This window comes from Mya arenaria, chromosome 5 (genome assembly GCF_026914265.1).
Source record: "Mya arenaria isolate MELC-2E11 chromosome 5, ASM2691426v1".
NCBI lineage: Eukaryota > Metazoa > Mollusca > Bivalvia > Myida > Myidae > Mya > Mya arenaria.
In genome coordinates, this window is record NC_069126.1 from 58,222,586 (window position 1) to 58,239,616 (window position 17,031).

General features: G+C 34.6%; 1 protein-coding gene across 1 annotated transcript in view; it reads right to left on the reverse strand.

Moving 5' to 3' along the window:
* LOC128235821 (hemicentin-1-like) overlaps window positions 1-17,031 on the reverse strand; it is a 51,497-nt gene that overhangs the window by 24,688 nt on the left and 9,778 nt on the right. The window contains exons 3-6 of the mRNA XM_052950614.1: window positions 16,678-17,010; window positions 13,125-13,418; window positions 11,219-11,518; window positions 8,646-8,939 (exon numbers count right to left, since the gene is read on the reverse strand). Of these exons, the coding sequence (XP_052806574.1) occupies window positions 8,646-8,939; window positions 11,219-11,518; window positions 13,125-13,418; window positions 16,678-17,010 (1,221 nt within the window). The remainder of the gene's footprint in view (window positions 1-8,645; window positions 8,940-11,218; window positions 11,519-13,124; window positions 13,419-16,677; window positions 17,011-17,031) is intronic.

The window sequence follows — 17,031 nt, forward strand, 5'->3', positions numbered from 1 at the left end:
TAGAACGGACAAACAAATGAGGCCCGCTTAAATAAGCTACAGAAAGGGTATAACATACATTGAACTAATATAATGGAATAATATAAGCTTATCCTTGCAGAGTTTTATTTTGCTTAAACATTGCATGCCTCAAATATTGAATATCAAGCACGCAATTGCTACACTATTTTAGCATTTCTAAGCCGCGCAGCTTCATGCATATTCGATTGCAGTATTTAATTGTATCAGTTTCTTAATCACACTTAATGTGCCCTGCACAGAACACATACTTGGAATTGTGCATACGTGTCTTTATCGGATTTCAAAGAAGGTTTTTATAAAATGTTTGAGCTACTGATATTATATACTTGTAAGTATTATTATATTTTGAATACTTTGTATGCCGATGTACCACAGGTAGCAGAATATGAGTATAGAAATAATTATAACATTTGCAAATTCACATAATAAATAACAATGAGTATAACACCCTAAGCAATGAATGCTATTCAAGTGTCAACAGATGCCGAATTATTTGCTTAACACTGCTTGAAAAAGAAACGTCACAATCAAGCGAAGCGAGAGAATCTCTGAAGAAATCAAATCAAACTCAAAACTTTGATCAGTGTGATCAAGCTCACGAGATATTATGATCTCAATGGACGGAACGGATTCCAGAATCTAAAAGTAATAAACATGCCAACATGAGGTAATTTTAAAGCACATGCAATATCTGCTACTAAATACAAATACAATCAGAGGTTGATACAAATCATCTCATCTAACACACTATTGAAAAGCTAAATGATCTAAACTCAGTATTTATTTTAAAATTTCAACTGGGTCATATACTAAAATTGTTCAAAGATGACAGCGCTGAAAAGAAAGAAACTACAGGTGTTCTTCACAGTGATCATAATGCGTTCATAAATTATACTGAAATAAATAATTCAGTATTTCAAGTTTATTTCGATAATTTTACTGTACTCAACTACAAGATAGGACATTCACCACACCCTCAAACATTACTTACACATAGCCACCTAACATCAATACATATATATTTCTCTACCTCAGCCATGATGCATTAAAAGGCAATAACCAACGTCAGGATTTAAAATGTAATGTAATAAACTCTGCCTTTAATTCTGCTTCACACCATTATACTTGAAAACAGATGTTTTTTGTTTTATTTTCTATCCCAAACCTCCAAAACCCAAAGTAGTAAAACAGAACAACCTTGCCATTAATGTTCATAGCTCCTAGAAAACACAAGAACAAAAAGATGTTATTAAGAAAAATATAATGAGGATATTGTCAAAGATAAAAAATAACAGCCCCGATGTACAAACTGGGAAAGAACAAAACAAAGAAACAAATTGCCATTAATCCTCAAAAACCATAACATATTATTATCATGATCAAAAAATAAAAAAGCTGGGCTTCCTACTGCGATCGCTGCCTTCGCGGATTTTCATGACTGTTTCATCACTCTCCCAGAATACTGTAAAACCATTACGTAAAACTACAGATGTAAAATATAAATGCCTTCACAAAGAAACAATCACATCAAATTAAAAACTGACGCACAATCAAATGCCAGTCCAATTTGTCATATCAGAATAATCATCAATCGCAGACAAATCTGAATACCTCTGGATTTGGCTATGAAGTTTGTAAAGTAATATTCAACTACAAAATTCAAACTTGTTCAAGCAGTTTATTAAATTAAAGTGTAAGAAATGAAGATTTCAAACAAGTAGAAGGAGCTTGGAGATAATTTAAGTGCAAAGCAGTGGGAGACTATCGCTAACTTAATACATATTTAACTAAAAAATGTATATTCCAGACTTCAGGAAAAGATGTATGAATGCTAACAAACTTGATCCCTACCACAATATTTTGGTATGATTTACAAAATTACACAAAGATTTATCTGGAACTGTTAGCGTTAAGTATTCTGTGTATATTTACCGAAAAAGTAATGCGATGCAGTATATGTATGGTATCGAAGTGTCTACCGACGCAAATAATCAATACTGGTTGATCCTGTCAAGGAATAGAACTACGTTATGCTTTACGACGTTAAAACCATCAACTGTAAGGCAATACGACTTCAATTCACATACTCAGGCTTAGAATGGCACAATCTAAACGACAGTGGACATCTCAGATATCCTAAACACATCAGAGGGCAAGTTCCTGTCGATTTTGATTTTCCAAACAAACACCGCATACCCCATAATGCATCCGTTGGCTAATGAGAAACTAGCGAAAAAAATGAACAGTTATCTGGCTGCCAGGTAAAATTACCGATATATAACAGCATGGTTTATGCCAAGACACTTATTCCAAAACGTATGGACAGAGAAAAGTACGTAAAATAGTTCATAAATGTACTGTTTCTGTTCCTGGGTAGAAATCTAAACATGTTATCATTATTAACAAAATTGAATCATTCAACGAAAAAACCTAGGATGAATGTTTACATCAGTTTCAACAGAAAATTGCAAAATAAGGCATAGTCTGCCTTTAGAAAAAAAGTTATACAAACGTATGAACCACTCTGATGTTTGCAAGACAATGGATGATGTAGTGTATTAACATAGTAAAGGGGACTACTTATGTTATCCCATATTTAGTTAGACAAGCAATATGAGTTACGTCCCTTGCATAGGATGAGGAATTCTGGGAATTAAAATGGTAACCTTGAATGGTGCATGTTATGATTTACTCCTGCAAGTTATCCATTAACATCGGCCTAGAGCCGGACGAACATTACATAATTTGACGACGAGGATAAACTTTAAACATTTATCTGAGTTTTGATCAAGATGACAACCCCGATTTTCCAAGACATCGGAGGTATTTCGCCATTTGGAATCGGCGAACGAACAATGCTAGGAATCAGGTGGACAAGATGGCTTCGCAGCTTCGAGCTATTTTCTGATGGAAAAGGGGTAAAAGACGACGAACAGTGCTGGTATCGATGTGCAAGACATTTTAACAAATAAAAAAGTGTATGCATATGGTAATGATAAACCTTTAACTGTAGCTGGGAGTTTCACTGCTGATGTAACAGTGTCAAATAAAACTGTAAATGCTGAATTCATTGTGGTAGAAGAAAATGGACAGGCATTGCTAGGTAAAACGACTGCTGTAGAGCTAGGCATTTTACACATTGATATGCCGAATATGGTGAACAACGTCATGACTGATGCTGAAAGGAAACAAGACCTGTGCAAGAAATTTCCAAAGTGTTTTGATGGTATTGGCAAGTTAAAAGATTATCAGCTTCACATTCCAGTTGATAATGACATTGAACCAGTTGTACAGCCATTGAGAAAAGTACCGTATGGGTTACGAGAGAAACTTGAGAAGAAAATAGATGAGTTAGAAGATTTGGACATTAATGAAAAAGTAAACACAACAAGTAAGTGGGTACATCCAATTGTTGTCGTGCCAAAGAAAGATGATATAAGACTTTGTATTGATATGAGAAGAGCCAACGAAGCAGTTAAAAGGGAGAGATACCCTATTCCAACAACAGAAGAAGTTTTGCAAGATCTGAACAACTCGACTGTATTTTCAAAGCTAGACATCAAAATGGCCTACCATCAAATTGAATTGGACCAAGAATCGCGAGAAATTACTACATTCATGACTCATAAAGGAATGTATCGGTACAAACGACTTATGTTTGGGGTCAGCTGTGCTCCTGAGATGTACAATAAAGTGATTGCACAAACATTGAGTGGTCTAGAAGGTGTGAACTGTATATTCGACGATATTATTTTACATGGACGAAGTGATGATGAGCATAATGCAAGACTTGAAGCATTGTTAGAACGTCTTGAACAGAAAGGACTTACGTTGAATCTGGAGAAATGCAAATTCAAAATGACTCATGTAGATTTTATGGGCATGGTTTTGTCAGCCCATGGAGTAGGTCTTCACGAAAGTAAGGTGAAAGCTGTTCTTGAATTTAGGCAACCAAAAACTGTATCAGAAGTGAAGAGTTTCCTAGGTCTCGTCAATTTTAGTGGACGGTTTATTCCAAATCTCGCATCTATTGCTGAACCTTTGCGAAAGTTGACCAGAAAAGGACTTCCATTCACATGGGATGCTGAACAAGAGGAAAGTTTCAAAGAACTAACAAAACAGTTGTCAAATGCGAAGAAGCTTGGGTATTTCGACAAGAAAGATAAGACTCAAGTAATTTGTGATGCAGGGCCAGTCGGAATAGGTTGTGTTCTGGTGCAAGAAAATGGGCAAGGTGAATCCAGAGTCATTTTAAATGTTAGCAGAACTTTGACGAGTATAGAACGGAAGTATTCGCAAACGAAGCACTATCCATTGTTTGGGCGTGTGAGAGGCTACATATGTATTTGATCGGAATCGAATTTGAACTGCTGACAGATCAAAAGCCGTTGCAGTTCATATTTTCTCCAAATTCCAAACCATGTGCTAGAATAGAAAGGTGGATGTTGCGATTACAACCATACACATACAAAGTCAGACATATTCCAGGGCATACAAACATTGCAGATGCACTATCGCGTCTAGTGCCTGAAACAAGCGTTCCAAAAGGAAAATGTGATTTTCTTAACACGGAAAAGTACATTAAATTTGTAGAACCGAGGCGACACCAATTGCCATGTCAACAAAGACAATTGAATAAGACTCAAAGGATGATAAAGAACTGAAAGAGATTCAAAATCTGTTAAGAACAGGTCGATGGCATGAACTGTCAAACAAGAGCTATTTGCCGATAAAGCATGAATTAGCGTCTTTAGGCTATTTAGTACTTCGAGGTACTAGAATCCTTGTACCCAAGACATTACGAGAGGACATTTTATCTTTGGGACACGAAGGTCATCCGGGCATTGTTTTAATGAAACAAAGATTAAGATCCAAAGTATGGTGGCCAGGGATAGATAAAGAGATAGAGAACTTTTGCAAATCATGTTATGGGTGCCAAGTAGCTAGTCAAGTTACTACGAAACCTGAACCAATGAGCCGAAGAGAATTACCAAGCCAGCCATGGGAGAATCTGAGTGCTGATTTTCTGGGACCACTGCCGTCGGGAGAAAATCTACTAGTTACTGTCGACTACTATTCCAGATGGATTGAGGTTTTCATCATGAAAACTACTACGTCGGAGAAGATTATAAACTGTCTAGATAGTATTTTCTGTGTTCATGGAATTCCAGTGTCTTTACAGACAGATAACGCAAAAGATTTCAACAGCAAAGAGTTGAACGACTATCTAACGGATCTGAACATTGAACATCGCAATACAACTCCATATTGGCCGCAAGCAAATGGAGAAGTGGAAATCCAAAATAAGTCCATTATGAAAAGGCTTCGCATTGCGAATGTGGAGAAGAAAAACATGAGAACAGAACTTCAGACATATCTCATGATGTATAGATCTACACCACACTCCACAACAGGGATGTCACCCGCCGAAATGCTGTTCAAAAGGAAAATTCGCACGAAAATACCAGATATTTCGGACCACAGAGTTTCCGATCATGAAATTAGAGACCACGACAGCGAAAGAAAAGGAAAAGGGAAAATTTATGGTGATAACAGAAGAAATGCTAGAGAAAGTGATATAAAAGAAGGTGATCTAGTGTTAGTAAAGCAAAAGAAGCAAGATAAGTTATCCACAGTGTTTAATTCAAATCCAATGTCAGTAGTAGAAAAGCAAGGAAATAATGTAATTGTAGAGTCAAAAGAAGGTGTGCGATATTCTAGAAATGTGTCACATGTGAAAAAGTTCTATTCTAATGATCAGAGCAGAGAATCTGAAAAATCAAAAGAAGTAGAAAATGTGTTAGATAACGTGAAAAATCATCAAAGTGTGAAAAATAATTTCAGTGAAAATAAAAGTGTTCAATCGGAGAAAAATGTGCTTAATGAAAATAGAGTGGAGTCGGGATCAAATTCCAATCTAGAGAATAATCAGGAAGCAGAGTTGACAGAAATAGAACAGATAGAGAATCCTGTAGAAACGGAGGACGTGAAGTCACCAACAAAAACAGTAGCAGAATCCTACTCGCGACCATCGAGAGTTCGAAAATAGCCGCAGAAATACTCAAATTTCATTACGAGTAACAAATGAGACATTAATATGGGTATTTTTAGGGATTCAAAGAATGTATTATGTATAAATGTTAACAGTTGATTTAGCTATACAACATAGATTTTATATTTCAATAAGTATGTGTTAATGGCTAAGACATTATTGGGACTGCTAATTGTTATCTGTTGCATATAGATTTTAGTGAGGCATTTCAAATATGGTCAGGATTTGAAGTGAAACAAATTGTTGATTGATGTAGGAACATATTATTTGTAGGGATATTATGTTATGTATGGATATTTAAGAGATTAGTACCATTATATTGTGGCAAGTTAATGTATAGTAATTCTTGAAATATCATGTCATACTGAAAAGTAGTTGAACAGTTTATTGTTCAATTTACATGTATCTAGTTAAAGTTCGAGAAGTAACATTTAATGTTAAAAGTTTGTTTTAAAAAAAAATAAATAAGGTTCTAGTCAAAAAAGTTAACAGGGTATTTTTTTAAAATTTGATTAGGGGAGGAAATGTAGTGTATTTACATAGTAAGGGGGACTACTTATGTTATCCTATATTTAGTTAGACAAGCAATATGAGTTACGTCCCTTGCATGAGATGAGGAATTCTGGGAATTAAAATGGTAACCTTGAATGGTGCATGTTATGATTTACTCCTGCAAGTTATCCATTAACATCGGCCTAGAGCCGGACGAACATTACAGATGACATCCGCAAATAAGTAGATATAAAAAAACGGACGGTAATGCTAATTGGAAAATAATAATTGTAGCCATTTCCAATTTCCACAGACCAGTCAAAATGTTTAATACTTTATTTGCATTCCTCGAATACAATACACAACTAAAACTCATCAAATCAATATACGTTTGTATGGGTGTGCTTGATATATCAACATCTATATGAGTGATGTATAATGCGAAGTATGCCCTTACTGGTATATTTATATAAAGAAGATTATTAGGAAGACATGGCTGATGTGCGAAATATAAATGACTTCAATGATCCCTCCTTAGACACAACTGTGTAAAGCACCACATAGCATACTGATATATGCGTTTGGGTAACAGGCGGAATGAAATTCAATTTTTCGTTGACATCTTATTTCTGGTGCAGGTGCCTTAACATAAAGCCCAATATGCATTGCCATATGGAAGGCAATTCTATGAATATCAACACCTCTATATCAGAACAGTGGATTTACGTCTGCATCACGCTTTAAGTCACCAAGGTACCTCTGACTGGAGTTCGGACAACCATTGGCATATCTTAATACTATGCTGAAATGAGAGGGGCCTTTTTATTGCCTTGATACAATCTTGAACTCACTTGACTCGCTTTCTTTTCCATTTATAATGCGACGTTTTTTATCTCTTTTCCATATTAATAATACAATATATATGTCCAGTCAAATATTTCAACAAATAGTTGATCCTTGTTGATGTATTTCTCTCCAACCCCGTTTGATGGTACATTGTATTTCACTAGCAACTGCGTAAGAGCTTTAACTATATTTAAATAAATACTCAACTGACCATATCAAATGCATTCACAATTTAAGTTGTTTGTACACATAACAATTATCGATAACTGAATGTTATGCAAAGTTATACGGAACAAAACCTGTATTTTTGCCATTCATGTCTGATTTCATATTGTTGTTTAGATATATAAACATAATTAATAATAAATGCCTGTCTGGCCCAAATGAGGAACATGTTCCTATGTCATTACCTTCTTGAGCATGCACAGTGTTCGTAACACTATTGATTGCGACCGAGGTTTTTGAGAAACATGAATCAAAAACATTAAAGGTTATCTAACAATGAAGGAGAATCACACGAGCCAGACAAAAAAATCACATTTACCCGTGACCTTGAGCGTTGACGTAGCGAATTCCCCATAGGGGCGATCTACTGGCTAATGGCTACGTCAATATAATTAATCATGGGCGTAGCAGAATTCCTTAAATAATACAATATACAGGCAATAGTTAACACTGTTACCTATAATCTAACATACACAATCAAGGAAATTATACTTTGTCCTGTTGCTGATTGAAGTACTTGGATAATATTTTAGGCTTTTGACTTATTTAAGCTTTCGAAATGTTCCATTATATAAACTAATGAATAACTTGCGTACTAATACAAATTATTCAAGGAAAAAAGACTTAAATGACTAAGGAATACACTCAACATTATTAACCTTCTTAACTTGTTCCTGCTTCTAATAAATTGTATATACGTATGTTTTATGTTTGAATACACTTACTACTATTATTTTGTCAATTTAATCGATAGTTACCATTATAAAGCATCCAAAAGTTAATGTTGGCACAGTCATGTTTGAATGAAGTGATTTTAAAATTGTAATTGATCATCCTAAACTTTATAGCTTATTTTTTGGCAAAATAATAAAGCATTAATCTGAGTAAGGCATTCAAGTCATTCATTTTTGTTTCACTTAAATCGAGTATATGAAATATATGAAATGAAAATATATGAAACAAAATGAATATATAAATGAAAATAAACGTTTTTCAAAATTGAACTTACATAGAACTTGGAGACTCGTGGTTGTTTGCTTGGTCTTAACAAACGCTATTTCCCCAGTAGGTGACAGCGTATTCCAGGTTGTACACGTAACATTCCCGGCGAGTGTGGTCTGCACGCTGGTAAATATGAGGTTTGGGCCAACATGTGAACCTCCACCAGGGTACGTCCACGCATAAGCGGGGCTTGGGTTTCCCGTGCTGCTGCAGTTGAGCGTCATGGAACGTCCGGATATAACGCGCACGCGGGAGGTTATCGCGAAATCCCGGTAAGATACAATAGGGGTGGAAATTTCAACTGAAAATAAAGCGAAATTATGGTATTAATTTATAAAATGCTTAACAATCTACGATCTATGTGATATACCTTATAGATTATGCATACTTCGTCGTTCTTTTGGTTTAATGATATGCTCCGAGTTTCTTGATTCAAACCGAAGCTGCTCATACACATATAGTAACCATACGTATGGCTGAAAAAATGGCAGTGTACGAGATTGGTTAAAGTTTATCTTCAATCGCTCGTCGTTGTAAATAATGCAAAACCGAAATAATGCATAAATGTGTTTTATCCCGATGATTTAAATATCATAGAATAGATTAGAATTGCTTATATGTAAAGCAGTCGGTCAGTGGTTAGAATCCTACACCGGTGTACATTTAAATGTAATTATATGCAACCCAATTGTATTTGTATGAATTGTTACAAGAATTGTTCGCAAGCAGGTTCACTGGAAATTGAGTTCTACTGCCTTAAATGAAAATTACAATTACAGGCATGTTATAATTAATGAAAGATTTGTGTTGATTTTAGTTTTTACCTTAAGCATTTCCTATATTTCGCTTTCTATATGTTAGGATGTCGTTTCCGTAGGACTCAACTTCATTCTTTTTTTGAAGTCCGTCAGTATATAAACTTATCGCCTTATGTATTAACAAATAACAATATTCTTTTTACGTACTATCTCACATAAAGTATTGTATAAAGATGATATGTCCGCACTTATTATCATTTTGATAATTTTCTTCGAGCTTATGCTATTTTTCATCAGTTTTTATGTTTTCATTTTTTCATCAATAGTGCATTTGACCTAGTCATTTACAAACTAGTAAAATAAAAACATCGATCAGTAGAATGTGAAATGGAAATGATATATCAATATTCATTTGTGAAAAGAAATATTGATATTACAGACAGAATTTTGACATTTTATGAACCAATAATTATGAAATTTATGATAAAACAATCATGAACGAAACACTAACATTTTTCATAAAGAGTCATTATCATTGTTACTTATTCTGCAACAGTATTTTATCATAATGGACGCATTAACACTTTTTAGTAAAATCATAAACAGCGAACACGTAAAAAAGTGTAAATTAACATTACAACCATTAAAATAACTTAATGTTTTAAAACTTTTTTATAATTAAAAATAAATACAATTTTAGAAAAAAATGAGACAAAAACTGTCATGACAATATTTGGAGGTAATTGTACTGTTTATGATATTATTTTGAATGTCTCAACAATCACAATACATGTGTATTTTAAAATAAAGAGATCATAAAATACCATTACCCTAGTCACTTATCAAATCATTAGTATGATAAATGAATCACTAACAATCTGAACGAATCACTGTCAGTTTAATAAACGAATATTACTGAACAAATCGTTTTTAGTTTTTCGAAGTTCAGTACGCCGGGTGTGTCCTACATATTATATAATATATTCCTAAATATGTATCGCATATTTTAACCCTTGAGCTAATTGAGTACAACGGTTATATCTGTATTTTTCTAAAACATTGTAAACATTTGATAAATAAACAAATGAGATAGCCCAAACAAAGAGAATATTAAATGAGTGATGACGACATCGGTCATTAATATCAAACACTGTAATACTTATTATTATTATAGTATTTTTGAAAACTGAATAATTGACAGATCAAACAATAATGACAGTGCGACACAAACTGATTTTGTTTTGTTATTATGAATAGTTAACGGATTGAATAAATGTCAGTTAATGAATGCTGAAGACAAGTTTTCAATGAGCTATACTATTCTTGATACAAAATTCGTTGTAGATTGCCTGCCCCCAACAGAATAGTAGACGGAATATACATGCACATATAGATTGCTCTGTTCAATAACCCGTTTTAATGATTTCATTTTTAGGATACCAATCATTATCAATGTATGTAATTTTTACATTAAAGCTATGGTACTGTATATTTCGGGAATTACCCCCAAAATATGAATGCTCTGATACCATCTTTTAAACAAAGTCAACAGTATAAAATTACCCGCTCGTGAGAAAAAACAATTCGGATTCAAAGTCTGGAGCTTTGATTTATTAACCGTGCCATAAGTAACATATTTAAACGTATTTAAGCATATAGAAACCTTGCCTCCGAACACTGGTGACAAAGCTTAAACTTAAACAATGAAATCAACTGTATTTATTAGAGATCATGTAACCAGAGGATCCTTTGGTAAAATGTTGCGATACTAGTAGAAGCATTCTTACAGCACTTACATATCTAAATATATGAAGAATCTCACATTGTATATCCACCGAAAACGATGTGTTGCTTGTTCCCGTTTCCACGTTTCCACTTGTGGGATCCATTGTGTTTGTGGCTGTCAGGGTGTACTGTCCTTGGTCAGCATGGTGATGGACTTTGGTCAGGGTCACATTGGCTCCGGAAACTTGTCCACGTCCAGGAGTTGACCATGTGTACGTAATCAGGGGCGGATTGGCGTAACTTATGCAGCTAAAAGTGCTGTCTGTGCCCTCGACTAATACAGCAGAGGTCGAGATAGAAGTTCCAATGGTGGTGCATGATGGTCTACTTGGAGGATCTACGGATGAAATTGAAGTAAGATAACATATACGGGGAGACTAATTTGTTTATGGCAAATTCTCTAGTAGTGGTTATGTGCATTCTATGTTTAAATGGGTAGAATGATTGTTTCATATTAAGATAATTCACAGAACCCATGTCCGCGAACTACAGGCAGGAGCGAAGTATATACGAGTACTATTTCTAGTAATGGAAGTGTTTAAAAGGGTTTGTCCTAAACGGTCTTAAACTTATGTTACCATAAAAGGTAACGTATTTGTACGAGTTGTTGTGATAAATTGCATGGCGCACCGGTAACCGCGGTGTTTAGTAAGGTGGCGTTTTCGATTTAGCGTTGACATTGACTTAGCAAAACAAAACGGCAAATTTGATCAATTATTTCCATAAAATTTAATGTTGTAAACTGTTTTTAAATTTTGACATCAAGAATACGATGTATTTTTTTCTTGAAGGATAAACTAACTCTGCTTGATCTGAGTTTATTTGTTTGAGATTAAATTGGGAAATAGAAGACATGAAAAGAAAGAGTATCCGTGATTCGTAAAATAATTTGATAATACTTGTGAAATTTGCATGTGTTTATTAGCTGCGTTATACAACTTAAAGGGAAATAACTAAAGACAATATCTCAGTCATGTACTCATTCATTTGCCATTGTCACATTTAATATTGAGACTAAAAAAGCCTGTAGAAGATAATGATTAATCTTTTATTGTCCAAATTTCCTCACTTATACTGACACCAATTCTCATGAATCATTAACGCAATACAAATCGGCTTAAAGGATAATAATGTAGTACATCGAAATCATTTTAGGTTAAAATACTTATTACGAGGATGAGGTCCTTCTACCCTTCGTGTATATAAGGACCTACTTCCTTTCTTAGCCCTTAAAATAATTTGTTAATTTAGTGGGAACCAGTAAAGCTTGTCATTCATTGCTCAAATAAGGCACGTTCAGCTCGGTAAGACATTTTTGTACATGCTTACTAACAACAACCAATGAAAATCAATACGGTGATACCCGATGTACGTGTACATTTGTACATCGTCACTTTCCGTATAACTATTCGAAAATAAACATTTATTCATGCTTCCATATTTGATCGTAAACTAAATTAACAGTTTTTTTTTACAAAATGCGATAAAAAATTGAAACACTTTAATTGAATATTAAAGGTTCACCCTAAGACAGTTAGGTAAAATTCCTAAAGTTCCTAAAACCAAGCTGCGTTTAGAAAACAGTCCATCCGCAGAAACGAAACATACCCCAAAATTGACTCCGCTAATTGGACAATGCACTTTTTCAGAGGGCATAATACACTGAACATCTTTAACACAGAACAACCATTCCACTTTGACATTGACATACCTTGAAACCGTCTTAAGCTTTTTAGAAACTTGTATATTTCATAACAATATGGGGATATAATTTCGTATAAGATGACAATCTTTACTGGTTTGGATAACTTATTCAAAGTTTGATGAGAAATTTCGAGATATCTTGCATACCCATTTATTGGTTAAATAAATGTAAAGCCCAAAACGAAAATTAATTTGCTCTCAATTCAGTACTCTATCTTCTTGAACTGAGTCATACTTACATAGAACCTGAAGAGAGATGGTTGTTGTTCGTGTCATGACAACCGCTGCCCCTCCTGTAGGTGACAACGTGTTCATTGCTGTACACGTTACACCTCCGGCGTGTGTTTTCAGCACGATCGCAAGTGTGATCGTGGATCCACTATGTGAGCCTCCACCAGGGTATGTCCAGGTGTAAGTGGGGCTCGGGTTCCCAATGCTGCTGCATATGAGCGCCATGGAACGCCCGGATATTAATCGTACAGGGGAGGTAACCTCGGAACCCTTGTAGGATACTTTCGGAGTGGAAGGTACATCTGTTAATAGAGCTGAAGTATTATACAGTTTATATGTATAGTGGTGCATGTCGGAATGGTACCTCGGAACAATGGTATAGTATTTCGTTGGTTGATTAACATTTTACTACTGTATGCCTACCACCTTCTTTTTTAGATTCAAAAGAGAAAACACTGAGTCGTTTTGAAAAATTCCATGTATATTCAAAATGTTGTGTACTGAGTAATGACGTCCCTGCGTTCAATAAAAAATTCTTACATATAGATGTTCCTTTTATCTATCAAAAGCAATGGTGAACGTCTTGAGATTGGGTTGTTACCTTGAATCAGCCAGTGTTGGTTGTTATTATTATTATTATTATTATTATTATTATTATTATTATTAGTAGTAGTAGTAGTAGTAGTAGCATTTACCCAACTTATATAGCGCCCTTTTCAAATACACGTTCAAAGGCGATTTAATGCGATATAATCTGATAGCTAACTTCAAGCAATATCATTAAACTACTAGGCAGCTTTTGAACAATAAATGTAAGACATACTGAAAAATATAAAACAATAAAATAGAATGTGATATAAAACTAGTCGTCTGAAATTAAAATACTAAATATCAATATCATACGATAACAAATAGTCTAGCGAAACTTTGAAAATATTAAAAATGATAGTAATATAATTTACACCCGACATCTAAATTGCATTTATATATAAGATCAATAGTCTAAAACAGTTTACACAGGATATGTCACTGTACTAAAAGATCATGGTAGATTTAAAACAGGTTGTACAATTATGTTTAAAATCACGTAGTGGTCACACAGTCTTCGTAAATCATTGTCACAGATTATTCCTGGTAAAAATGCTATTCATACGCTTGTTTGAAATAGTGTGGTTTAAGTGCACGTTTGAAAAAACACTATGAACATGAATCTCTCACACCGGAGGGTAAGTCGTTCCACTGTTTCGGAGCTGCATATTCAAATCGTCGGTCGCCGTAGGTTACAGTTTTACTTTTTGGTATCACTAGAGTAAGTGCTTTGTATTGAGATCGAGATTCCTTCGTGGTTTGTAAACACATAACATTTCTTCCAAATGTTCTGGTGAATTTCCGTTTAAAGCTTTGTAGGTATGCTTTAAAATTTCCAACTGAATTCTGTATTGCCCAGGTAGCAAATGTAGTTCTTTAAGTACAGGTGTGATATGATCGTACCGTAAGGTTCTGGTAATAAAGCGGGCAGCTGTATTTTGAACGATCTGCAGTGTGTTGATTAATGTTTGAGTTACTCCATACAGTAGTGTATTGCGTTAATCTATGCGCGAGATAACCAATGAAGTCACAAGTTGCCACATATTTCTGAATTCTGCCTATTTGTCTAAGATGTATTAAACATGATCTGCATACCGAATTAACGTGAGTTTCCATGTTCATGTTTGAATCAAAGATTGCACCTAAATTTCTTACATAAACAGACTATTTTATTTCCGGGTCACCGACGGTTACCGATAGATCTTCAATGAGTTTGGAGTTATGAGGAGATGAGAACATAATGACTTCTGTTTTGTCAGTGTTAGGTTTGAGCATGTTTAAATTCATTCATGATATTATGTCGCGAAGGCACGATTGAATACGTTGTAATGTTTCTTTCTTAGAAATGTCATCTAATGGTTTAAAAGATAGATACAGCTGTGAGTCATCGGCGTTAAGATGGTATTGCAGCCCATGCTCTTTGCAAATGACACCAAGAGGTTAAGTGTACAATGTTAAAAATTTCGGCCCCAAAACGGACACTAAAATTCAGTGTGACCGGGTTTGACAGCACACCATCAATGAATAATGTCTGTGTTCTATCTTAAAGGTATGATGTTATCCATTCCAGTGGTTTTTCAGCGATTCCGAACCCAAAGTCTTTGTAACAAAAGTTTGTGACAATCTCAGATTTCAACAAATATGACGTGAATGATATAGTCGTAATACAGAAACCATGCCATCAAAATAGAATTGTCGATATTGCAACTTGATCTGGAACTGCAATTTTATGTATGATTTTACGAAGTAACCAAAGCAGGTCTTATTGGGCGTCTCAGTTATATCGCTACTGTGTGGACTTTGGTATTTTGTTTTGTTTCAGTAATTATAAGTTGTACGTTGTATTGGCATCGTATATCCCACACTAAAATTTAATATAAAGAGTCATACAACCCCGCATGGTGTAAGTATTTGATAGTTTTACTACTTACTGATGTATTGATAAAAAACAGAAAGTGTTAGTATGTAAGCATTACGTAACTATATGGAACATGTAATGTGTTGTCGCCTGATTCGTTCCTATGAGCTTTGTACTCAATCTTGGAGATTTTCTAAAGTGTTATATCAGTATCGTAAATGTTGACATCTAAAGTGATTAATATACTCTGATCAGTTATATAGATGAAATATATGTCTCTTACATCTCTGTTATAAAGTTCTTGGGTATGGTCAGTGATTTATTGCGTATTTGGCAACACTTTTATGGGAAATATTTCTCTGTTGTATGTTGGTATTGATATTGATTTCCAGTATATTTTTTTGTAATTTTCTACAAAGCCTAAACCTTTGAGCATATATAAGACAAGCATTATTTAAAACATGATAATAATCGTTATTGGTACATTTTTAAAAAGGAATACACTCTGTCTTTGCTGTCCTTTATCACGCTCACATATGCAATATTAGTTACAACATTATTATGAATAAATAACACAGTCCTAGTATATTTTTGTTGACAACATGGGTTGTGTCTTGCTACTAAATTGTACATGTTATTTATTCCTTACGAAATATAGAGTCTAATTTAATGAAATATACACGTTAATAAAAAAATAAAAAAAATAGTTTTCAACGAAGGTGACCATAAGTCCAACAATGTATACATCTACACTGAATAAAAAGACATAACTTGAGACATACAGGCAGACAGCGACATTTTCTCCTCTGTAATCAAGCCCTGTTTGTGTGTACTATAATTGACAAGAATGTGTCTACTATAATTGACGAGATTACAAAGGTGACTTCAGATGAAACATTTCATCCGGAAAATTCGTTTAATATAACCTGAGGAATACAGTTAAATAGCTACATGTCGTGTATGTTATTCTTATACATAAGTGACTGCAAGAACAAAAATACAGTCGTACTAAAACTGAATATCTAAGACAACTTTGAGGAGTATAGGAGTATCAATGCACGATCTGTCTTTTCTATACAACATAGGTGACTAGATGTTCAACAATTAATACTTACACTGAATATCTAAGACAACACTGGAGGAATAGAGCCAATCCCGTCCGTTGTTTGCCCTGCAGTAAACGCCCACTTCCTGGTCGTTTTTCTGCACAGTCAACGTCAGTTTACCGATAGTAACAATCAGGGTATCACTAGCGCTAGTGTCTATTTCTGTCCCGGTAGTTATATGAGTGTCATCCGCCCTGTCCGGTGTACCGCTATCCTTGTACCACTCCACAGTGGCCTGGGGGTTCCCGGCAGATGTCTCACACCGGAATTGTCTGGCAGTGTTGTTTATGACGGACACGGAGCTGCCCGCCGGAAATATCATAGACACCGCGGTTATACCGACTGTGAACAAACAACTTACAG